Consider the following 26331-nt stretch of genomic DNA (forward strand, 5'->3'; position numbering starts at 1 on the left):
CCTTACCAACTAAATACAAGCCCAGCACACAGTGACCGGTTTTTCCCAAACTAAGCTACCAACAGCACATCAAATCTCTCTAGCGCTTTCCCTCTCTATCCCACTAACTAGCCCTCTCAGCTCTCCTTCTTTTTCAGATCCGCCAGAGCACCTGGAAACATGAAATTGGCAGCATTGTGCGGTATAAATCACAGTAACATAACGTAACATAACTGAAGAAATGATCAATTAATCTACACATTTGCACTGGTTAGCAATGGCTCAAAGGAATCATTCTATGGATGAATTTGAATAAAGTGAAAAACTATCTTCAAGCCACAGAGCGCACGAGTTTTTCTGGCCTTTAACAATTTTAATGAGATTTCTAAGGCATCAAAAATCCTTTCCTAGGCAATTAAAATGCAGAGTGTAAGGGGTGTCATGAATGCGAAATTGAACAATGAGGCTGTTGCCCAAGCACTCAAAGCAAAGCATGCTGGAATTAATGGTACCAGGAGAATAGATTCAATTTACTACCAAAAGCATTGCCACCCGTGGTGGCTTAAACAGGGTTGCCTCAGCTTGAACAGGGACAATTAGAAAAAATGATTCCCCAAATTTTCCAAATTTGCTGGCTGGGTTGATAGTCAATCGAGATAAGGTTGAAGATTGGCAAATTCTGGTGGCACTTGGGCTGAATGGATGGGGTCACTGTCAAATGCATTAAAGAGGATGTAGCAATCCTATAATTTTGGCATCATCTTTATGTTTTAACATTGTTTTAACTTGGTTAAAGATTGGTGAGAAGACAGGTAATATTATTAACAAAGATAAAAAATTGGTTTTCTGCCTCCAGTAGGTCGTGTTTACAAAGCCCCAGCTACGGTTTTAGTGCTTTCAATCTTCAACGTATTAGCTACTTGTTTTTTCCAGTATTTTTGCTAAATTGAAAGATACCCTCTAATACTTGTCTCATCTTACATGGTTGATAGTGTAGGGGCTGAGAGCCTCTCAGGTTTTCAGTGGAGCAGATACCCTTGTGGGTCAGTTATTTCGCTTATTTGATCTTTGTTCTATTGAGAAAGAAGGAAAATGTCTTCTTTCCTCTTACCTTTAACAGCAGTTCACATTTTCTGCATTTACCATTAAGTCCTCAGCAGACATGTAACTCACGTAGCTGTTGATTTATAAATGTAGGGCCTTTGATGTTCTAGCAGTGAGCACCAAATGATCCTCATAAAATAATGCATGGATGCATTGGATGCCTATGCAGGGGAACGTATCTAGTCGCCTCTGTCAGTTTGATAAAGAGGCCAGTGTATATATAATGAATAATAGGGCAACCAATATACACTTCTGTGTAACACGCCTGTTTGCTACAAAGATTTCTGTAGACTGAGATTTGTTCACATACCGGACAATTGCTACATTCTGTTCATGAAGCTCATATATTATTTTAAACATTTTGTCAGGGATTCTCATGGTCCCATCATTTTCCTCAGGAAGCACAATTGAAATCATTAAAACATATTAAAATCATTGTTAAGGATGACATATCTATATATATAAAATGCCTACGTATGTTTCCGTACTCAGCTGATGCAATTCATCAGTGTTAGGTTGTCCTCTGCTGTCCAAATGGCAAGGTGCACCTCTGTGTGCCATTCTACTTCAACAACAGCTATCATTTTACCAAACAGAATGAGCATGGTTCTACGCTGTCACCTTCACCTTCCACTATTGCAAACATTCAGAATAATTTCAAGTTACTTCTTTCCACCCCCACTTCTCTTCACACAGGGCATGGCAGTTGCAGTGCCAATGAACAGTTAATTACCAGTTGAACGCTGCAGTCACTAAAGAGTGAAACGCTGTAGGGCAAAGGCCTCCTCGCAAGCTAAAACTGAATGTAGTTGCTGTAATTATGCTACTACACAATCTTATGCCATCACAGGGACTTTGCAATGGAACAAGTTTGACAATTACGCGTCTACAAAGACACATCATAGAGGCCTGTGTAATTGGTTGAACTTAGATACTGTTCTTTTACGCCATACCTCTCATTCCATCTGATACAAATATACCTTTCAAATTCAAAAGAAGACAGTTACCTATATGTTTAGCCTTTTTAATAACCATTAATAAGTCACAAAGACATACACCCCCTTCCTGGAAGTGATCAGTGGTAATTCCGATATTTAAGAAGGGGTACAGAAGTTACCCTATGAATTACTGACCGATATTGACCCTTATGATCTGCTAGAATGGCGTATGTTACACCAGGAACAGCTAGTAAATGTATGATGTTCTATGGTACCAAACGTTTCGCCAAAGCCTTCCACCAACGATGAAAGCCGGTTGACTTTACCATAAAGTTTTGCTGAGCTCTCAATACGTGAAATTGGCAGATGGCTAATCAGTAGTGATGTATCTGCTTTCTTCAAAGATCGATACTATGGCAATTAGTTTTCAGATCCATCTAATATCCTTGGTAATGCCAAGAAGGTGGACTGACAACAGCTGTCAACACATTTTAATGAGCAGAGTGAGGTAAAAGAAATGAGGTAACACCCAAATTAGGAACATACCGTTGTTTGAATACCAACTAGAAGGCTGTCTGTCCTAGATGTGCCCTGTAAATGAAACAAGGCAACTTACTCTATTGAGATTTCAAATCCTAACCATGGTAACATCGAGGGGTAGGTGACATAATGACGCTTGGACAGAGTGTAAATGTTATTTCAGACTCTATTGAAACCCCAATTCACTTTGTTTTTTTCTATCCAAAATATGCAGAGTTAATGCAGAAATATGTCCTTTGTTTCCTCAGAAGAAAACATTTTATTAGGTGCAGACCTGTCTTTTTATTTCTGCTAATAATGTCTAATTTTATGCTGTCGTGCGCTTTAAATGTACATCTCCGTAGGACTGTAAAATTACGGAAGATACGCGTTCACATAATATTGTATCTTGATATACTGCTGCTTTGATATAAATGTTTTTACTTTACATTGTGATCATTTTATCCTTTATAATTTTAAGGATCTTTTACTGCTTCAAAAGCAGTTTTTTGTGATAGTTATCTATTTGTGTGCTTTTATGAATGTTGTATAAATATATGAAATAAAGCTGATGATGATGAGGAACTAACAGCATAGACCATTAATCCATAAGAATAACAGTCAAAAACATACTGCATTGTGGTAGAATCTGCCTACTATGTTTGCATTCAGTCGTAGACTTTTTTCCTCTGCCCGAATATGTTACAACAAAGGAGCATTTATGTAAAAAAAACATATTTTTACATTATATGTTTTTTCTCGGAAATCTGATATTTGTATGGCTATCTGTGATGGACAAAAAACAAAGAAAGAGATTTGAATTTAATACAGAATTTGTAATATGGTCATGCCAATTCTCAGATTGGTTTGAGGTCTACCAGCTACACAGCAAAGTCTCGAATAACCCAAAAGCAACCTCCACTACATGCAATAAGACTCACTCAAAACAACTGGAACATTTCATCCTGGTTTGGTCCAATAATGCAGTTTTTGCCACATTTCAGAATGGAAATTGAGGAGCAAAGGACCCTGCGGATTAGGGGACTCAACCCCAGAGGTGGTAAACAGAGGATTCCCCAGTGTTTCTCTTCCATGCACATCCTCTTTTCCCATGCAAACCTTCGCCCATATAGAGAGCAACAGATACAGTGTTTTGATCACAAGTATCGTCCACGAACCAGAAAAGGAGAAAACTGCTGGACTCAAGCTTGTGGCCTGTTGAGCAAACCACAGGCCACCACTTACCCAATGCTTGATGATGCTGAAAACAGAATTTGTACCACAACGCATGCCGGGAAGGGAAAGGAACATTGTTCAATCAGGCAGCTACCATATTTTAAACTGGCGGCCCAGGCATTTATGCCCTTGGCACGTGGAGCGGCGGCCAACTCATTAGAGATTAGAAGTTCCTTAGCTCTAACTGGGGTTGCACTGTGGCCTAATAGCAAGAACCAATCCATTGTCCCACTCCTTAAGTCCTTCCAGGTGCAACTGCTCAAATACTTAGTGAATCAAATCACACACAGCTGAGAGTATGAAAGTGGTATGGCCTTCAAGGTTGGTGTAGGAGTGTGCAGATGGAATAAGTTACTTACCTGTAACTCCTGTTCTCCAGCATTGAAATCTTACATGGATTCACATGCTCATGAATATTCCCTGTCATCAGGCTGGGAATCTTCTGTAATATTAGAGCAGTTTTGCTTTAAAGCTAAACCTGCTCATCGCTTCGATAGCCTATTGCTATCACTTTGGGTCATACCGCCCCAACCAGTGACACTCATCCCCCTCAGCTCCACCTCTGGAGGGCATCTTCAGATTTGGTCACACACGTAAAGTAGCAGCAGGAACCAAGAAGAGCAATATAGGGGAAGAATGGATGGTTTGCATGTGTAAGATATCAATGCTGGAGAACAGGAGTTACAGGTAAGTAACTCATTCCTTCTCCAGCATTGGATCTTACATGGATTCCCATGCTCATGAATAGGATTACACAGCAGTACATATACACAACCACGGAAGGTGGCAAGGCTCAACAGAAGCAAGAACACTTACCCCTGGAACACACTCACCTCAAGAGAACAGGTTGCAAAGCACTGCCTGGCTGACACTGGACTCTTCCCTGAAATTCTTTTTGACGCAGTAGAATCTGGTGATGTTAGACCTCCATGTAGCAGCCCTGCATTAATCCAGCAGGGGAACACCAGACAGGAATGCTGTAGTCGATGCCACGGCTCCAGTGGAATGAGCTCTCTGCCATCCTGGCAATGGTTTGTTGGCTAGCTGATAGCAATGCATGATACAGCCAGAGAGCCACTTAGAGATGGTAGCCTTCAACAGCGCCTTTCCTTGTCCCACAGGTCCAAATGTAATGAAAAGCAGAGATGTTTTTCAAAAAGCTTTGATGTCTGCAACATAAAACTTCAAGGCACGCGACACGTAGAGTGAATGCAAAGTGCTTGCTGCAGTTGAAGTAGAATTTGGGTAAAACTGGTAAGACTAAAGTCTTGTTCAAGTGAAAACCTGATGGATGTGTCCACAAAACCAACTTGGATTTGTGAAAGGATAAATGCGGTGGCTTGCAAGAGGTTCCATGTGTTAATATCCCCGCAAAAATATTGCGATACAAACATATTGCCATATTTTTGCGACGATATTGACCCATGGACCCTGCGGGGACACCCCTGTAACCCCCGCATTATTTTTAAATGTGCGGGGGACACCCCCTCAAACCCCGCTCCCACATATCCCCCCCCCCCCCCCAAAAATATCGCCTATGGCGAGACAAACGGTCATATGTACGGCAATATTTTTAGTGGGGATATTTTGTAGGGATACCTTGCAAGAGAGAGTTTGAATCTCCAGAACACGCCTGGCACTAGAAAGGCAGTCTTCCAGCACAAGAACTTCAACGATGCCCGATGGAGGGGTTCAAAAGGAGGATTATATGATATGATATGATAAATCATCTATAACGCGCCTGTACACAAGTATTTCTAGGTGGGAGGACTCATCAGTCTTGACAGTACTACATTGAGCTCCCAAGCAGGAGCTGGTGCCTTGACAGGAGGAAACGTTCTGAACAGGCCCTTGAGGAACTCTTTCAAGTGTCTGTGAAACCACAGGAAGTATACTGGGAAATGGCAACCAGGTGTACCTTGTTTGAAGCATCTGCAAGTCCCGACATGGCGAGCGAGAGCAGGTAAAGCAGAAGCTGCAGAGATGTAATGCGCAACAGAGAGATTCCCTGGGAATTACAACAAACTGTAAAGCGTGTCATTTGTGTGTGTAGCAGGAAAGCGTAGATGGAGCTCTAGCCTTGGCTAGAATGTCCTTGCATTCCGAAGGCAGCATGTAGTGTCCAAATTCTAAGGTCGCAGGAGCCAAACTGTTACGTTCATAGATGCTGAGTCATGGTGCAGAATCGACCCTCCTTCTCTGGAGAACATGTCTGGCAGAGGAGGAAGTCTGATGGCTGTAGCCACTGACAGATGGAGAAGAACTGATTACCAGATCTGCCTGGGCCAAGCAGGATCAAGGACAATCATTCATCTTTCAATGATATCTGAGTGTATTTAGTATACATAGTAGCAGGTGGGTTGGGGGGAAAGTGCAAAGTAACAGGCCCTCCCAAGGGAATGAAAGGCATCCCCCAGAATCCTTGCCTGCGATACCTGCTGGTGAACTTGTGGCTCTTAGCGTTGGCTGCTGTGGCAAAGAGATTGATGTCAGGATGACCCCACTTGCTGAAGAGAAGAGACAGTTCAGTCTGATGGAGTTACAACTTGTGGCAGGACCGCAGCTCTCTGCTGAGCGAGTCTGCAATGGTGTTGTGAATGCCTGCAAGGTGAAATGGGATGAGAAACATTTGCTGAGCTATGGCCCAGTTCCAAAGTTCTCGTGCCTTTCGGTAGAGGACGTGAGTGAGCGTCCCGCCCGGTTTCCTAATATAGAACATGGTGATCATGTTATCTGTGAAAAGGCGGAGCACTTTTCCTTGAAGCTGGGACTTGAATGACTTCAGAGCCCAGAACACTGCTGGCAGTTCCAAGACGTTGATGTGCAACTCCTTCTCCTCCGGGAGCCAGAAACCTCTGGTATAGAACTGGCCCATGTGGGTGCTTCAACCTTTCAGAGAGGTGTCAATAGTGACTGTCTTCTGATGAGCAGCGGGCTGAAAAGGAGCGGCTTGTGAGAGGTGTGGAAGAATATCCCACCAATGGAGGACTTGGTAGAATGCCTGATTGATCGTGATATTGTCATTCCAGGAGCCTGAGGTCTGCTTCCGTGTGGCGTCTAAGAACTTCTGAAGGGGTTTCATTCGTAGTCTGCAATGAAGAACTAGCTGGATGCAAGAGGACATCAGTCCCAGCAGGGACTTTCCGCTGAACTTCCCCAAGATGTCTTTTATCCTTTCCTCTGAGGGAGTCGCCAGACACGTGGGTGTGTTGAGGTGAGACACCAGGAACAGGACGTTCTGGGATGGCACCATGCAGGTTTTCGGATAGTTGATTGAGAATCCTACAGAAGTCAATACCTAAATGTTCCCTGTGGTGTGCTCTACCGCTAGAGTTTAGGTGCAAGAGCGGATCAGCCAACGTCGAGATGGGGTAGACATAGACGACATCACATCGGCGATGAGGCACCACCGGCACCAAGCAATTCATGAACATTCTTGGTGCCCACTTCAGGCCAAAGGGGTTAGCCCTGAACTGGTAGTGCCTTTCTTGAAAGACAAAACACAGGAATTTCCGGTGTGTGCGATAAATGGGGATGTGGAAATAGGCATCCTCCAAGTCCAAGGTCACCAGGAAGTCCCCTTCTTCCTATTGGCTGAGCAGGTGCTGCAACGTGACCATCCTGAACTTGTGTGACTTGAGGAATTTGTTCAGCTGCCTTAGGTCTAGGATGGTTCTCCACCGACCCGACTTCTTCCAAACCAGGACATTTCTAGAGTACACTCCGGAGCCCCAGAGGTGTAGAGGAACTGGCTCTATTGCCCCCTTTTGTTAACAGGCTTGAACCTCCTTTAGGAGCTGAGCAACATGCTGTTCCTTTAGTGGGACAGGGGAGCGGGAGGGCATTTTTCCTGGAATTCCAGGGTATGACCATGTTGAATGATATTTCAAGGAGCGAAACACGAGGACTCCCAAAATGAAAACGTGCAGTAACAATCTGAAGATGGCCTCCAGGGGTGGGGCTAAGGGGGACACAAATGTCAATGGCTGGCACAGTATGACACAGAGTGACAGCAATAGGATATAGAAGCGACTAGCAGTTTTAGCTTTAAAAGAAAATTGCTTTAATAAATATTACAGCGGATTCCCAGCCTGACGATGGGGAATATTCATAAGCATGTGAATCCATGTAAGATCCAATGCTGGAGAAGGTCAGAGATAGCAAGGAAGAGTGAACAAAGGAGCAGAGTGAAGGGAGAGAAATGTGTACATGAAGGGCAAGAACAAAAGGAAGGGAGAGAGAAGAGTTAAGGAGGAAGGAATGGGAAAGGGAACAATGTGGTGTAACGAGGAAGGCAGGTTCAAGGGTTATACGAATTGACTGTTTCACAATTCACCTTTTCACAATTGACTGAATTTAAAAAGTCAATTAGGACACATATGCGGGGGGAAACCTGAAATCCAAACCCCCAGCAAGCCCCCACCTAATCCCCTTATATTATGATAAACCCACATCAACCCACTATATATATATATATATCATAATTAAAAGGTCAATTGTACAGAAAGTCAATTAGGACCACTGTAATTCGGTCAAGAAGGTCAAAAGGTCAATTGTGATCGGTCAATTCGGGTAATAGTGGTTCAGGACCCGGGGGCATTGGAGAATGGAGAAAGCAGGAGAAGGAAGGGGGAGAAAAAGCTGTAGTGAGGATACGAGAAGGGGGAGAAAAGGATAGTGAGTGCTACCAGGGGGAGATAGGGAAGAGATGATGGTGGACAGTGAGGTATATCAATAACACCAATTATCGGCCAAGCTCAGAAGGTCAGATGTTAGGTGTAGAGCTAGGAGGTGGAAGGCTGAGCACCACAGCATACATTGGAAAGAACCAGGATAGCAGCTGACACCCTTGTTTTGTTAACCTGGGTCTGAGAACTGGAATGGCCCAGACCTACGCACAACCGAAAGAGCAAACAAGATTAAGACAGGAGCCCTGCCCCAGATCTAGTGGGAATTGCAGGCACGCCAAGGAGACTATTTACTGGCCCAGCGAACAAGAGACCACCACATTGCCCTTGGTGATGACAGCCTGAAAACTCAACCCAGACCCAGAGGGAAGAAATCAACAGTCACCCGACTCTGAGAAGAACCATCTTCATCTTTCATTGCAACAATGGAATACTCAGGTGCAGAGAGCAACAAGGAACTGTGAGTGACTTTGTTTTCAGACCGACAAAACAGTTGTTGAACTGTAAACCAGGTTGATGAACCATTTGGAACCTTGACTTTAGCCTTGTGAACATTCTTTGCAATTTCTGTTCCCCTTTTGCTCCTAACCTGGTGTGCTATCCCAAAATGCGTTTATGTGGTTTCATTGAAGTTCATTACTTCATGGTAAATTACTTCACTGAAATTACCATGTGGCATTGTCTTTTTAACATTTTCTTTTAATGCCCACCATACCGCCTGCCTCTCTTACCTTTACCCATCCCGCAATCCCCATGCCCCTCAACAAACACTTACCTATTTTACTGCTGTGAGGCTATTTTGGTGAAGTAAATTACCACACAGTAATTTACTTTAAGAAAACAAATGTTTATGCCCAAAACTTCCTATCGAGTCCTCTGTTGATGTCCTGCACTGAGACAGAGGTCAAAGCAATTTGAATTACGTACCTTTTCACCCACTAAAGCAGCGATACGCCTTGACTATTTTGTGGCTGGTGGCGGCCACGCGGCTGGCCTCACTGGTGCTGGGGGGGGCCAGCACCATGTTTGTGTGCCGGGGTCACCCGGACTTACTTGGTTGCAGGGCAGGACCCTGTGTGGCTGTGCGGACTCAGCCTGGGTGCCGGAGCTTCCTGGATGGTGGGTGCCTGTGCTGGACCCAGGGCACCAGGAAGGTCTGGGGGGCCCAGACGAGCAGGGACTTGCAGGGCCGTGATCACACAGCATGAGCCTGCAGGCCAGGGCTCCCGGACCGTGATCACACGGTGTAGGCCGGCAGGCCCAGAATGAGAGACAGAGAAAACAGATGTTCCATATTTGGATTCTGCAGACGTTCTGATGCAAGTGCCTGCAGTTGCTCCTTTTATTAGCCAGGGCCATGTTAAAAGGGCATTACACATTGGGAGGGACCCACATCTTAAAAGGGCAATACACATGGGAGAGGCACACATCACACTACTCCTTTTTTTATAACAAACAAAACAAATATTGCTGAACGTACATGATTCCCCCCGTTACAGAACCACAATACGTATACCACTTGGGAATTATGGGGTAGACAGATAGTAGGATATGCCACTGATACATACATAGGGACTCAGATAGTTCCAGACATAAAACACATTAACACACTCTAAACATACTCAGCGGGTGGCAGTTGTGGTTGGTGAACTACTGCCTGTGGAATGGTGACAGTTCTACCAGATTTTACAAGACCCTTTATTAACCTAGGGTAAGTGGAACTTCAACCACTAAATGACGCCATTGCTAGCTGCTGGCACCATACAGAGCATGCCTATAAACTACGGAAGCACAGATTCACATCCATTTAACTGGGACAACTTTAAGCACATAATCTACATGCAGGCTCACAGCAAATAAACACGTTTGCTGAGTCTCTTCCGAGCACTTGCAGGACTGCAGGAGACCAGTTCACTGTGCATCAGGGCCTGTTCAGGATAGTCATTACCACAGGTCCAGGTCCATTGATGGTACAGCTCAAAGGCCGGCAAAGCTGCACCTCGGAGCACCAGGGGGCACATCGGCTCAGTCCCTTGATGTTGGGGCAGGCAGCGAGACGTGGGTAGGTTGGCGTCTAGGCTGCGCCACATTCAGACTTAGTCAGTCCTTAGATGTTGGGGCAGGCAGATAGACACTGGTAGCTGGGCGTCAAGGCTGCGCCACAAGCAGGCTCAGTCAGTCCCTTGATGTTGGGGCAGGCAGTGAGACGCTGGTAGCAGGGCGGCTTTGCTGTGCCATGTGATGTTGACAGGGCATGGGTGGCAGCATGTTACTCACGCCCTCTTCTTGGCCATGCTCCCCCAGTCAGGAGTGTCTCTTCACTGTATTGGCACAAGAGGGCACACAAGCACTCGCACAGAGCTGCAACCCTTGCTTGCTCATAGCACTTCTTCTGGGTGGTGGGTGTTGAAGCTGCATGACGTTGGTTGGCCAGAGACAGGTTGACGAACTGTCTGGGCCACCTCTTCTCCTCCCCCAGGCGGGAGTGTTGCTCTCTCTATCCTTTTCCCACAACCTCTGTGACAGGGTGTCGCTGGGGGCAGGGTTTCGCTGGTGACAGGGTGTTAGGGCCACTTGCTGTGCAGGCAGGGCAACACTAGTGGCAGGGTGTTAGGGCCACACACACAAGAAGTGCTAGTCACGGGTCCCCTGCTCTGTCTTCTTCTGCTCCCGCAGGGAGGAGTAGTGTCTTCATGGAGTGGCACCATCCATGGAGTGCGGGCAGGAAGCTGCCAGTAGCAAAGGGTGCACACCAGTGGTAGGGTGACAACAGTGGTAGGTCCTTGGGCAGGGCGCTGCCCGTAGCAGAGGGCATACATCAGCGGTCCATTTCTTCTTGCCGTTGCGGACGCTCCATTTCTTTCTTTTTGTCTAGGCGGCTAATGCTGCCAGGGCTGCAGGGCCCATAGCAGCTGCGAGCTGACCCTCCTCTGGCTGCACGAGCGCCCTCTTCACAGAGGGCCACGGGTAGCGAGGATCTGCCGACAGGGCTCTGGTGTCCACGGCGATGGATGCAGCTCCTCATGCTTTCTCCCTCCTTTCCCCCTTCCCTTTTTCTTTTTTGAAAAGAAAATGAGGCACAATGGGGGCGGGTCATCGTGGGGGCTCTTCCTCCTTTCTCGTCACCATTATTGTTTGCCGGCGGCGGTCATACTGGTGTGCCAGGGTAACGCGGACATATCTGGTTGCAGGGCAGGACCCTGTGAGGCTGTGGGGACACAGCCTTGGTGCCGGAGCACCTCGGATGCCGGCAGCATTATGGATGGTGGGTGCCTGGGCTGGACCCAGGGCACCAGCCTGTTCTGGGGGCCCAGACCAGCAGGCACCTGCAGGACTGTGATCACACGGTGTAGGCCTGCAGCCCCAGAATGAGAGACGGAGACAACAGATGTTCCATGGTTGGAGTCTGCAGCTGTTCTGATACACGTGCCTGCAGTTGCTCATTTTATTAGCTTGGGCCCTGACAGAGTCATGGCCCATCTTAAAAGGGTATTACACGTTGGGAGGGACCCACATCTTAAAAGGGCAATAAACATAGGAGGGTCACACATCACATTAAAGTCTTGTGTATGCATGACTATCTCATAAAAGTGAAAGAGAAACTGGTGGCGCTTGATCCATGTTGTAAATGAGAAGCTACTAAAAACTCATACATTCAAGCAGGGTGTTATGATGTGTTCCTTGTATCTGAGTAATGACATCTGAAGATTTGAGGTACATTTATTCTTTTGTGGTAAATACAGGGGTTATTTTGGTCCTGTATTAATTGGTTAAACTCGACATTGGCCATCGTTTCAGTGAATGGATAAGTGATGCCAGGCCAAAATAAACACTGCATTTACCACAAATGAATAAATCATTCAGATGGACCTCTTAGGAAAAAATTAGAAACACAATTACGTATATGGCTTTACTGGCTATGTTATACATGTATGTTTTATTTCATACCAAGCGAGAGGGGGATTGCGATCGTTTTATTTTACCATGGTGAAACTGATTTTTCTTTCTGTGCTCACCAGAAAGATCTGTAATGCCTTTCCCTGTCATTGTATTTTCCCTACAGAAGTACTTGGTTCAGGACCTATCACAAACGAGGCATCCAAGAAAAGTAAACCTCAGGCAAGAGTGTCACCGTTAGTATGCCTTGCGCCCAAAAAAACAGAAAAGCTGGTAAAGCCAGAGAAGCCTAAAAAAATTAAAATACCAATCCAGGAGGACGATCCTGACAGTACTTACATGAATGGTGAGTGAACGCATGCCTTAATGTTTCCTAAATTGTAATTTCCTTAACTCTTTATGGGATTCAAGGCTACTAGTACCAAAGAGGCCCATTTTTAAATATTTTTTTGTGGTGGCCCGATGACAATTTTAGCAACTATCTTGATGCATAAAATCTAATAACAATTGTGTTAATTGGTTTAATAACTATGAGCAAACTATAAGAAAAAGCCAAAGACAAAAAAGGGGGAGTTGCAGTGAGTGTGTTTGGGTGAATCTTATTATAATGCTTACGGCAAGGGGATATTGATAAACCTATCTCTGCTCAGTGTGTCTGGTTTCTACATACACTATCAACAGCCTTGTTAGGTCTATATTCCCCAAATGCCGTTATGTAAAGCAAAGAAAACAATGACTTAGAAATAATAAGAAAGCACTGTGTTTTAATTTAAATCATATATCATGATTCATGAAATTAACACATTTAATCATTATCACACTAATTCATTTTTCAATTCTTAGCTGCCTTATTTGTTACAACATGAAATTGTTTAACAAATCTTAATTGCCAACAGTTGTTTCCAGCCTATTCGTTCTTCTTCCGCTCAATAACAACTCTCTAAACGGTAACTTTTCAATTTTGTGGTGTTAGTATAATTGTGCACACCTCATCACTGATGTACCTCCATTTGTTAAATCAGCATTCACCCCACTTAATGAATGCTGGTGCTTAATCCCCTTGGGCCATAGGAACCGGATTTGTGGCTGTTCAAGTCTAGGCAGCACTGCCTGATAAATATATTTGGATCTCACCAGGTTGCAACTGTTTCAACTATCCTCTATAGGAACACCTTGGGCATCTGCACTAGATTGTCCTTGTTGATCTCCCCTGAATCGAGGAAAGACGAGGCATCTGAGCAGATGTATTTGCCATCTGGTATTCCTGATCCCCTGCTGATTATGGGCATGGAAGCCTTCATACTAGGCTGATGAGATTGATTACAAATTTGAAACCACTTTTGGGAGGAAGGCAAGGTCATTTCTGGGAATGAGGGCTTCTCACCAAATCTGAAGGAAAGGAGCCTTGCCTGGAGAGGTCCCGATTTTCCCTAGTTGGCATGTTGATGGGATCGCCACCATAAAGATTGATTTTAATTTAAGAAACCTGAAATCAATAGACTCAACTGGTTTGAAAGGAGGGAGTTGCAACACTCTTAATACCAAAGACAAGTCACAATTGGGGCGTCCCTGACTGGACAGGGGGTTTTATGCATTTATTTATCTTTATTTGTGTGTGATTCTTAAGGAACCTTTACAAAAAAAAGAAAAAGAGTTCAAATTCAAACACGGTTTGGTTACGAACACACAATTAAGTACAGTTTTCCATCATTTGCCATGCAATTCGTAACCAAACTCATTCCACACATTCGTTTCAAACTACAGGTTTCAAATCACGAATTGCAGAATAAAAAAAACATCAGAGTACAAATTCAGAAGATTAAAAGAATGAGATAAAACATTAAATTTACATTTATTAAAACCCACATTGAACTTCATGGGGATAACCACTGCCACCTGTGTAACATATAAATACTAAAATACAGCAGCCTATCTGCCTGTCTACAATCGGATAATATGGAATCAATTACCCAGGTCATATTTCTACCTGTTACCCTCTGTCTCTTGTGGTAATAATTTTACAATATGTCTCCACAGCCAATGCAGGGCCATTTAAAAACTCTCAGAATTAAGGCAGTTGGCCCAAAAGGCCTCATTCCTAATCGAGTCGTAATTATGTACGTATTGGCCAGAAATACTAATAAAGACTGGCCCCAGTATTGTACAATCTGTAAAAACATACTGGGGTGTTTCTATCAGTCCTGATACTTTACAGTTCCGCCATACCCTTTGGTCTAGAAGGATCTGACGATGGGCACCCTCAAAAACAAAAAGTGCGAGGTGATTGGTACGCAACTTGTGTATTTTTGTTATGGACTGCAGGGCTGGGGCACTGCTGGAGGTAAGTTTGGGTTTTAGGTAACAATGTGTTGAACTAGAAGTGTATCTATACGAGAAGTGTATCTATACGAACGTAGAGTGGATAGGTGTAAATAGTTGTTAGACCAGTCCCATTGTTTAACCTTCCTCTTAAATAAATTCTTCAAAGTATCATAATTAGACCCAACTCCAACCTGAGATATTCCATCGAGGTGGAAGGGGATCATCTTAAAACCCTTCTCCAGAAATAATCTTCCAATTTATCAAGCCAGTTTAAGTTGCCTATGACCACTGCCTCATGACCATATAATACCATGGGGCAGTAACTTTGCTTATACATCATAAGGATCCCTTCTATGGAGTATCCTGCCACCTGGCTGGCAAATGTATCAGTCCTGTGTGTCATTCACCTGGCCTGCTCCTTTTTTGGCATTTATTATGTACACATAATCCATACTGCCACTCATTTCTAGCCCCAGGTAAGTGTAATTTGTAACATAGCCCAGAAAACCCAGACATGTAGAGGAGGTAGGGCGGTTTACCTTCTACACAGTTACCAGCATTACTTGCGTATTGTCCATATTAATCATCATATCATTCTCGACTGCAAATGAGTTAAGTACTTCAAACATCTCCATTGTGCCATGATAGGTGTGATGAAACATCACCAAACCGTTGATGTATAGCATACATTGTATGGGCACGCTTCCAATTCTTGGACAACAACTGCCAACTCTTGAAAAGCAGGAAGGCAGGTCAGCCAAGTAAATGTTATACAGGGGAGACAGAAGACATCCTGGCTTGATTCCCCTGTTGATCGAAACCTGTGCAGTCGTGGTCCCAGAACCATCCAGCCTTACTCACCCCCACCCCTGTGTTAAGATGGAGGCCCTTCAAAATATACAACAGCAGTCCCTCCACTTTACTCCATAGCTTATCACGGTTGACACCATCAAACTCAGCCAGGAAGTCTACGAAGATGGTATATAATCAGTGTTCGAAGTGAGCGGGAGTGGTCGGGAGCTGTGCTCCTCTACTTTTTTTTATTACGCTTTACTGTTCCTATACTTTTATTTTAAAAGGAAACTGTTCCGGAATGGTTTTGTTTTAAAATAAAAGTATAGGACGAAGCTGAAACTTGCACTTTCAGTGCACTGCACTGAACATTCCCTTAAAGAGCAGGTGCATGTGTTTGGGGCTTTGTATTTTGTGTGGGAGGGTGCATGGTGATGGGGTTTGTGGGGAGTGGGTGCAGGCCAGCAGGGAACATAGTTCCACTACTTCTTTTCATACACTTCGAACACTGTATATAATGCTGACCCTGCCTTAGTGGCAGCCAACCCTGTCAATGTGTCCAAGACCTAATATTACGGGTGGTAGCACCCCCGGATGGAAATCCGGTCTGGGTGAACTGAAGAAAATACCTTTCATCCACCCAGACCTGCAGGGCCTTCAAGACCAATGTCGAGAACATTTTCCCTGTCACGTTGAGGAGTGTTAATATGTGGGCAGAAACTGATCACCTTTTTTATAGACAGGGACAAGAATTGACTGCCCATTTGGCCCAGGCACCCTGGAACTCTTAAGTTTCCTAATAGCTCACTCAATATCGTCCTGGGTCGCCTACGGGTGCCAACCTTCCGGGCAATGCTCCACAACTAACTCTTTTGTGGGGCTACTTTCTCTGTCCTTTAAGAACGATAAACTCACAAAGGTTTTGCTTCAGGTTTCACACTGGTTCAATCCAGGCTCCAACACTCCATAAATGCTTTTATGGCAGCCCACTTGGCATGTAAGGAGGACACTGCTAAGCCCATTTGAAACCCCTCCTGAATAAATTGCATAACTATTTGCATGGAGAATTGAGGAAACTGGATCGAATGTTTTCCACACCATGAAGAGAAGTTTCTCCATTTCCTCTAATAAACCTTCAGTGTTGAAGGTCTTTTAGAGTTTTGTTCTGCCAGTTCCAGTTGTGTATTCAGACCATGTCTTTGCAGGCCCTGACTTTCAGTTCTGATGCCCACCACCAACGAGTGATTTTGCAGGACAGATTGTCTGGCAATTTCTTTAGAGTGCAAGGAAAGATGTACCATAGAAACATTGGAGCCCTCACCAGTCCCACTAGTAAAGTGAACCAAGACCAGAATGAAACCAGAAGGATCATGTTTGAAGCTGTGTCCCCGATTTTCACCTTTGCTATCAGGGGCATAGGTGGGAAAGCATATACAAGCTCCTTTAGCCACTGAATAATCATTGCAGCCAAACCAATGATCCCTGGAGCAAAGCCTGGGAAGCTGGGCATCTGAGGGAAGGAAATCAAGTCCAAGGAAGGATTCCTGAACCATCAGCATATTTCCCGGAATAATTCTGGACACATGTCTCAAGATGATGAGGAAAACATTTTGCTGGAGCATTCTGCACTGCTATTGTTAGTCTCATTGATGTGGATTGCCTGTGGGCAGCAACAAAGTGGGTTATGTCCTCTTCTTGTAAGCCAGTTGCTCCAGGAGTCTGAAACAGCTACCCCCACCTGTTTACATAGGCTAAGGCGAGGTGTTGCCTTCCCTGATTACAACAGCCCACCCAAGAATCCTGGTGTTAGCACTCCGTGCCCAGTAACAATATCACTTCTATCCAAACAGGGGTTGATGGTCTTCACAAAACGAAGGGTGCCCCGCCCAAGGCTAAGGAGCCCCCATGTCATTAACTCTCTGGGCACTGGGGCTCTTTTTGTGTTGGTGCATCTGCTCCAATGAACCCAGAGGAGCTGCCCGGAGGAGCTGCTGCCCTTCAAATGCATGCAATGATCAGGGCCACACAGCCATAAACCAGAACAGTGAGATTGACACCAACAGGATGCAGCAAATGGGATTTATTGCAGCATAGAGGTCTGTGCACAATGTAATGGTTTGTGGGAATCCCATCCCACCAAGGACCTCATATGTAATTGTAATTGGTTATTTATAACATGCTTAATACCCAGAGGTTTCTAAGCACAGACCCGGGGATCGAACCGGTGTTGTGCCACGTCATCTTGCTTCCAAGGCGTGCAAGTTGCCCCTGAGCTATACTCCCGGCCCGGCCATATGACTTACATATGATATACTTGAAGTCATTAGTGAACTCTCAACTTAAAAGCTTTTAGCAGATATGTTGCCTGTTCCACTTCTCCTGGTGTTGAATGGCCTCCAGTGTTACCTTAGAATGTGTGCACGAGATTCCTCACGGAGCCTCGCTGCAACAAGTTACACACAGATGAGGCAGCAGCCCACTCTGGACTGCACTGAGCCCCTATGAATTGTTTAGAGGGTTTTTGTCATATCGCTGCCACCACCACTGGAAAATGATACAGAGAAAAAGCTAATACGCACCATATACCCGATGACTTGCGTTTAAGGTGTGATATGGGGTACCGTCACATTGGGCGGATGGAAGATTGGTGTCTACAAGAAAAGAAATTGGCCCTGATGAAGATGATTTGAGCAAAATATATCATTGAAACCGGGTGACTTTACACTCCATGGATGACGCTAACTTATAGGAGACACATGTTGAGAACAACCAGTGTTTAATGCCTAGGATCTATATGATACATGAATGGCTTTTTAATGAAGTATATTGAAACTTGTGAGAAATTCCTTAAACAAAGTTTGTAAGATGTCTCCCGGCACATAAAGTTTTGCAAGAGAATGAGACATCAGGAAGACGCAAAAGTTTTTGATATTTTTAACATTCTGTGATATTTGTACTTGCTTAATGCAAGTTTGTAGATAGATGGGTGGGGAAAGCACACATGGTGGAGGGTGAATAAAAACCAAAAAAACCCTGTGGCCTGTCCTCCCCAGAACCCCCATTTTGTATGCCCCTTGTCTGGGACAGCTTCCAAAACACTTTGGCAATACTGACCCATTAATCATTGTAGAGTTGGGGTCAGTTTCCTTCTTGTCTATCCCTCTTGGATAGGTGGTACACCATTCTCGAACTAAGGACAGAACACTCTGCAGGATCAGGGTGTTCTTCCGGCCAAGGTTATAACAGGTAACACAATAACAGTACTGCCAACATCAAGAAATGTCAGTAATGATTACATTCCTGTTCCTGTTTTGTGTGATATTGTATCCAGTGTTAAACTCCATCCCGGAAAACTGGCACCCATGTTAATCATGATCAGCAAGGAATGTTGTATTGGAACCCTCCCAGAAGATTTTGCTTCTGCAACTTCCACAGCAATCTGCACCTTTGCCCCTGTGGTATTGGACATGAAGTGGGAACTCCTGATATTCTGGCCTTCATTATCTTTGCAGATGGGAGATCAAAGTATGCACATGCAGCCTCACGCAGGGAACCTCAACCACACTGACCACCATGTGCCTCTGATGAATAAGCCTCACTGATGCTTGGTTCTTTTGCAGAAGATTTCTGATCAGGAATGTTAGCATTGTTGTTTAATCCTTTGGCTGCGGACATAGCAACCTGTTTTTTTCCAGATGCAAGATCCTATAAACAGGAGATTTTGTGGAAGCGCCAGGAGAGATTTCTCTCAATTCTAGAGAATCCCAGCGAAGTTCAATGTATTGCATGTTATCCTAACATGTTCTCCAGCTGCTTCTTAGATAACATCCTGATTAGCGAGTTGCCCAGATACAGAATAACTTGTATTCCTTTAATGTGAAGACAGGTCACCACTTGACCCAAAAGGTCGGTAAAGAGACCGGCTGCTGTTTTGAACCCAAAGGGAAGTGCTGTGAATTGGAGTGCATCCCGGCTGCTGAAACCCTGCAAACATTTTGATGTTTGTGTCTAAATGGGACATGAAAGTAAGCATCCTGTAGGTCCAGCAATGCCAGGTATAGTCCCCATAGACATTTAAGAGTATCATTAGATGTAAACATGACTTGAATTCTCCCTTCTGATTTAGAACCAGAAAAATGATGAAGTAGAATCCCCACGCCTCCTCTTCCATGGGAACGTTCGTGTTGGTCATTTTGTCCATAGGTTTTTGACTCCTAGAATCATAGCTAGCTTCTTGGCTTTTTCCCTGGGCAGGGGATTGTGTATCAGACCTGAAAAATCAGGTAGAGAAGGAAACTTTATCTTGCACCTACATCTAAGTATTTTGTTCACCCAGGTGTGTTAAGCGAGACTAATCTAGGCCTCTGAAAAACAATGAAGTCTAGACCTCATTGGTTTGGCATCAGGGCTTATTCGTTCTAGACAGAAAGAATGGTTTTCCTGGTTTCTTGGGAAATTTCTAGATTGGTCAGTTACTATTCTGTTTACATCACCCTTTGTTGGATGCATGCAATTTGGTACTTCTCTTCACCTGAAAAGATCCTTGGGCTCATGTTTGTCAGTGGCGTAACCTGATTTGAGGGCGCAAAAGCCTTGTGTAAGGCTGTAACACCTTTCAATCATGCCACAACACATTTTCATTAATATATATGGGGGAGAGGAGGGGCGGATTTCAACTTGCATTTCCGCCACCTCCTTCCTCTTCGCCATACAAATGCTCCGGCATAGATTTTTATGCTGGCGCAAAAGCTGGAGATACTTCTGGGTCCGCCAGCCTTATGCATCAGCATGAAGCAGGTGGACCCCATAGGGATCCATTGTACACACTGCCTGCCATGCGATCATGGCAGGGAACGTGTACAATTGAAATGAAACCCTCCCCGACATGACAGCATGGCAAGCAGCGCTCACAATGAAAAGTCAATGATGCACAGCATGCCAGCCTGTCAGGCAGCGTTTACTCACTTTGCACTGCACAGTGAAAATGTGAAGGGAAAACGTGTTCACCAACTTTTTGCCCTTTACAGTGCAAATGACGAAAATGTGGTGGCAGGGTCCTGGATATGCCTGAGTGCAAACGTACCAGGTCCCCACTGCCAAATTACGATCAGGAACAACATGAGCTTCCCTGGCTTGGTCTTTGCACCATATTTTAGTTGCAGCCTGTAGACATGTTTTTAAATCTTAAACAACTTTTGCAACTTATCATACAAACAGCATTTGCCACTCAAACTGAATTTTCATTGCCATAATCTTTTGATAGCCATCCAAGCGCCAGTCACTGCGTCCTTAGGTAGCTGCCCCCAGAGCCTTCACTGATGAGTTTACTCCATCAAAGGCCAGGTTGGATAACATCTCTACTTGAGACTTCATCTCTTCCAAGATAGGTGCACAATATGCCCCTTCGTCATTGGCCATAGATAACATCTCAGAGACTCTTGAAGCAATTTCTGCCTTGTAAGAAGCACATGTGGCAAATGTGCCCTTGTATAAGCCCTGCTCTGAGCTGAGTCTATCTTATTATCCAAGGGTTCTTGCTCTGCTGCCCTCTGGGGTCATAGATGAGTGACTCAGTAAAACTGAGAAGCATGGTGTCAATCTGGGCTGATAGAGGCAAAGTATTTTCTCTTCTCTCAGGTGATAAAGCTGTGTCATAAATATAGGAACATTAATCCTCTCAGGATCATTCCATTCATTAAGCATTTTATTCTTACTGTAAGCAATCAATGGATAGCTGCTTACAGCTGTGCTTGAACTCCCCTGTGGCACCAGAGATCTCTTACAGAAACCCTTCGAGGTCAGACGCTTGAATAAGCACTTTAGCCATTGCCTCTTTACCCATGCACGATCCACTAGCATCACTGTAATTCCCCTCAGAAGGTGCTGATTCAGATGGTGACGAGAAAGATGATGAGGAACCTTATGACAAAGAGGACAAAACAGGTTGTTTCTTGTCTTTCGTGCAATTTTCCCATGCCGCCTCTTTCTTTAGAATTTCTTTTTTTAAATATGCCAGGAAAGGATTTCTTTGTCTTATGCACTTTTTTGTTGGAGAAGAGGTAAAAGATCTGGTGGAGTATGTATCTACCTCTTCATGCTTTCTCTTCTCTGATCGCTTTCCTCTGATGCTCATACTGTCGCTAATTGACTAGCAAAGCCCTTCATTCACTCTTCCAGGAACACAACAAAGTATCAGCATTCCTGGAATACTTTAAATATTTTCTTATGATTCTTAGCATGCAGAAGCACCACAAATGTAAAGCTTTGTAGACCAACATGGATTCCACCCCTTGCATCTTTGCTTCAAAAGTCAATCCAATCTCAATTTGTTCAAATCTGTCCTTATCTGAGCCCAGATATGGAGTGACTGTCCTGGTTTCTTCACTGTGATCCCTCTGCAGTGTCTGTCATTTGGGACGGCTGAACAAGTCTTTGGGCCCTCACCCAATACCACTAACCAATCAGGGGTCTCGAGAATGTCTCTCAAATTTGTCCAACACCTGCTCACCCAGCAGGGGATGTTGACCAAATGGAATTCAAACTATTGGCACTGAAGCCCAGCAGCGAGAGGATCCGCCATTGTAGCATTTATCCATGCCCTGACTTTAATAATTTAAATGAAAACATATTTTACTTTATTAAAAAACCTATGGTTGTCATACAATGCTGTGGCCAAAAAATCCTATTACAAAACAAATGGTGTTCTGAACAATATGTTTCCCTGTGCGCCCATCTCTTGCTCTGTGCACACCCTCTCAGCACTCCCGTCGTAGCCTGTGCTCGCCTGGCGTCTTCTGCACACCTTCCCCTTCCCAGCAGTACTCTTGCTCCTTAACTTCCTGCTCATACCAGCAATCAGTGACCACCTTCGAATCTTGTCCTTTGCTAGCCTTGACCCTATCATTTGTAAGCCTTCTCTTGTCCAGGTTTATTTCTTGTCACCTAACATACTGACCACTATAAGGGTTTGGGGGAACTGGTTGGTGTAAGTGGGGGCAACGCTACTGCATGGTGGTAAACAGATGGGAGCAAAGTTGTCGAGACCATTGATGTTAATCTCTGTCTCTGTTTACTCTTAATGGAGAATCCCTTGAAGAGCCAGTACCTCGCCTACTCTTATTTCATTTCCTTGTTTTCCCCTGGTCAGTAGGACCCCAGGCTGTTCCATTCCACTCTGAACTACAGAGCACGCGGGGTGGGGGGGTTGTTTGGCTTCTGGGGCTCTACAAATATGATTGGAATGTGACACTTGTAAAGTAGACTAGTATTCACTGACTGGCGTTGCAAGATTATTAGGGCCTTTAGGTTACCCAAAAGTGGTATTCGTTTTCCCAAATAAAACTTGTACAAAATCTGATCTCAGCCAGAGAGAAGCACAAAGAAGGCCAAAGGCTTTCATGCACTACAACTAAACCTTTACTACAACTGCGCTCAGTGGTGCTTATTTCATAAAGAAAAATCAGATAGAAAGTGAATGCCTCCATCAGATCTATATTGATTGCATTTGCCTACGGCAGGTTATATTATGCAAAGGTGTGAATCCGCAGTGGAAGGTTAAAGAAACAACCTTTTGGTAATTACCAATGTAAAATGAATGTCCAAACAAGATAATAGTCTTTACTGAAAACACACAATTGTTGCCCACCCCTGCAAAATAAAACACACACTAATACTGGCTGAATATAAACTAAAGGCAGACAGGTGAACTGGGATATCAAAAACAGACAAATAGATTAAGAAAAAGAGTAACATAAACATAAGTGGTTAATTTTGAATGTTTTGGGTAGGAAGTCCTCCATTTCACTTCCTTGTTCTCTTTAGAAGGCCTGACAGCATCAAGTAGACCTTCTTGGTGCTTCTTCATGTAGCAGAGGTGCCAGATTCAGACCAGGTGCTGGGTTCAGCGGCTCAGAAAGGCTGGATCCATGGGGACCACTTAGGACATCCCGGGTAGCTCTCAGGACTGTCTCGGCAATTGTGGTTGGGCTTAGGGCACAGAAGGAAATCAGGTGCAAGAAGCATTGGGTGGCTCTATTGGGTATCCCAACTCATTTTGTTGCTAAACTGTCTCAAATGTATTTCCAGGCTCTATAATAAGAACTCTACTGAGCTGGAGCTCTAGACTGCACAGCCCACTCAGGGGAGGCTTGAAAAAAACACCTTCTGGCACACTGTCTCTACTTTGTGTACTTAGATGTCCTTGGTAAGGGGACTTAGTGCGCCCATCCTCAAGTTCTTCCAACTGCTGCTCCTTATTTTCCCCAAGGATGGCAAGGGGAAGGTTCCTCTCCTTACCGTAAGTCTTTGTCCCTATGAAAGTGATCTTTGAGCTTTCAACATCTCTATCAAGAATCCATAGAGAGATGGGTGACTATTCCATTTATACAAAAAAGCCTACCAGAGCATGGACCTCATTACGGCCATGGCACTCCCGTAATGAAGGGTGCCGGTACGGGACCGGCACCGTTCATTACGGGATGCCTTATTACGAGGTCCCCTAGAGGGACCCGCACTGAATGTCTGGTCAGACTAGACTTCCTTTGCAGGTCCTGCAAGGGGACCAGGGAGCTAATAACGGGCCCGTTATAAACGAGCCCGTTATTAGCTCCATCCCCATTCCCATTGAGCCCTATGGGGGCTCAAATGGGAATGGGGATTGGTTTTGTGAATTAGGAATGACCGGGTCCTCCAAGGTTAGAATGACCCAGTAATTCCTCATTCACAGAACCTGGTTGGAACCCGGTATGGAGGCAGCCATGCCCTTATTAAGGGCATGGCTGCCTCCATACTCGTAATGTGGCCCTATTTGTTCCTTTTTGAGGCCTCAGCTTGAATCCAGTGAAAATAACGTCCTGTAGAATTGTCCACCTCTTTTCCTGCAGTTCCTAAAGGCCTCTTCCCCTAGGGAATCACGTTGGGGCAGAGCAAAGCATGATGGGATTTATCCATGCTGGTATAAACAAGCTTTACTTCATCGTGACTCACTGGCTGCCTTAGCTCTGGCTAAGCCCTGCCTCCTGGAGAGCAAAGAGCCTCTGTTAGTAATGATCTTTCGCTTGATTAGAACACCCCCCTGCCTCCAGGCTCTAATGAAATGGTTATACATCAGCCTAACCTTTAAAAATCAGCTTCTCTCCCAAGTGAGTGAGATGCCAAAGGTTCACTTGAGGCTTAGAAAGTAGTTTTCTAGGTGGAAACGAAACAGATGTGTCAGTTTGCAAATATTAATCCTTTCAGCAGATGTCGTTTTCATCTGATCTACCAATAAACTGGCAATAAAGCTTGGTAACTAAAAATCATTATATTCGAAATTGATCACTGCTTCTTTTCTCTGCACATCACCATTGTCTTCTTTGGCAGAATATGGTTTTATGTTTACATTTGTCTAACATCCAGTTTCTGGGACGATTGATTGTATACTGCAATCGGATATGAGAAAGAATCGGAAATGCCTATGGAAATTAACATTCATTCGAAATAAAACCCCATTGCTGCCAGCCAGAATTAGGTTTTAGCATACTTTAATATCCTACATTCCTTGGATCTAATCTTAGTTATGGGTCATAGGTGCCAGTACTTATTTGTATGTTATTAGTCCATATCCCGAGGACCGATTGGTTCATAAAGGGAATTAACAGGAAACATGGCTACAAAGTCTCATCTGTGCACATTTAAAAAGGTAAAAGCAAAACTGGCCATAATGTTCATTCTGTTCATACAACAAAAAGCTTAATGCATATATCTGTCCAGTGACCCATTTCGGGGCTGCTAGAACACTGGAGGGAGGGAGTGAACCTCATAGAGGCAAGTGGAGGAGAGCTGAAAGAGTCAAACAAGGAAGGGAGGAAGGAGGGGGCTGCAGAGGGTTGTCAGGAGGAGGAGGGGGGGGTAGGAGGAGAAAGAAAACATCAAGGAGGAAGTAAGGATACATGTGGAGGAGGGTGGGAAGAGATACCACAAAGATGTTAAAGGAGACATGAGGAGGTTGGATGAGGCATTCACGAGAAGAGAGAAAACATCAGGGAAATGGGAAGGAAAACTCAGGGGGGGATACTCAGAAGGATGAGAAAGAGAGCACTACGGGAAGGGGCAGGGATGTGATGAGGTCATTTGAAACAGATAGAAGGAAAAGGCAGCCTGGGATGGGTGGGGTAGAGGAACGATCATATGGCAAGGATTTGAGGAGGTGTGGGACACCCTTGCTGTCCGGCAAGGAGGGAGGCAAGGACTAGGCTTTTGCTAGTGAGTCTAGGTCTTGGGACAGGAAGATGCAGAGAAGGTAGAACTCAGACCTCTTTGTGGAAGCTCTGTGGTTTTGGCATTACAGTGCCCAGTTCACACCCTTGTGCAGCCTAGTGTGCAAACTTATGTGGAGCTGAGCTCTAGGGCCAAGGATTCACTGACATCCCGGATTTAAAGTAGAGGACATGAGTGCACCAACAAAGGAATCAAGAATGAACTGTGAGGGGCGCTTAAACCCCCAGGACTGTGAGTGATACTGAATTGATAATTCTGCCCAGTATGGAAAACTCTATAAGGATTTGCAGATTAAAGAACCAGACGGTTACTTATGGGAAAGCTATCCTGTTGCTATTGACACGTCACTTAAGTATGTAGTCCTAATAAACCTTTGCTTAAACATAACAGGCTGCACCTACATCCTCTTGATCCTTATTATCTTTGTGCCACTGACCCATCCGAATTGGCCATATTATAGGAGAATTGAAGAGCAGAAGGTAGCTGAGCCAAGTGAGTCACACCTTAGAGGGGTTAAGGCTTGTAAGAAAGGCCAGAATAAGTATCCTACTAAGTGCCTTTTCACAAAGGCTTGCAGGAGAGAGGCCTTGAGGAGAAGC

General features: G+C 44.6%; 1 protein-coding gene across 2 annotated transcripts in view; it reads left to right on the forward strand.

The window, feature by feature from the left end:
* The window catches only part of STAP1 (signal transducing adaptor family member 1), a 618379-nt gene that overhangs the window by 474790 nt on the left and 117258 nt on the right, over nt 1-26331 (forward strand). For both annotated transcript variants that reach the window (XM_069630495.1, XM_069630496.1), the window contains exon 9: nt 12528-12707. In XM_069630495.1, the coding sequence (XP_069486596.1) occupies nt 12528-12707 (180 nt within the window). The remainder of the gene's footprint in view (nt 1-12527; nt 12708-26331) is intronic.

Source organism: Ambystoma mexicanum, chromosome 6q, assembly GCF_040938575.1.
Source record: "Ambystoma mexicanum isolate Mex_15411 chromosome 6q, UKY_AmexF1_1, whole genome shotgun sequence".
Lineage (NCBI taxonomy): Eukaryota > Metazoa > Chordata > Amphibia > Caudata > Ambystomatidae > Ambystoma > Ambystoma mexicanum.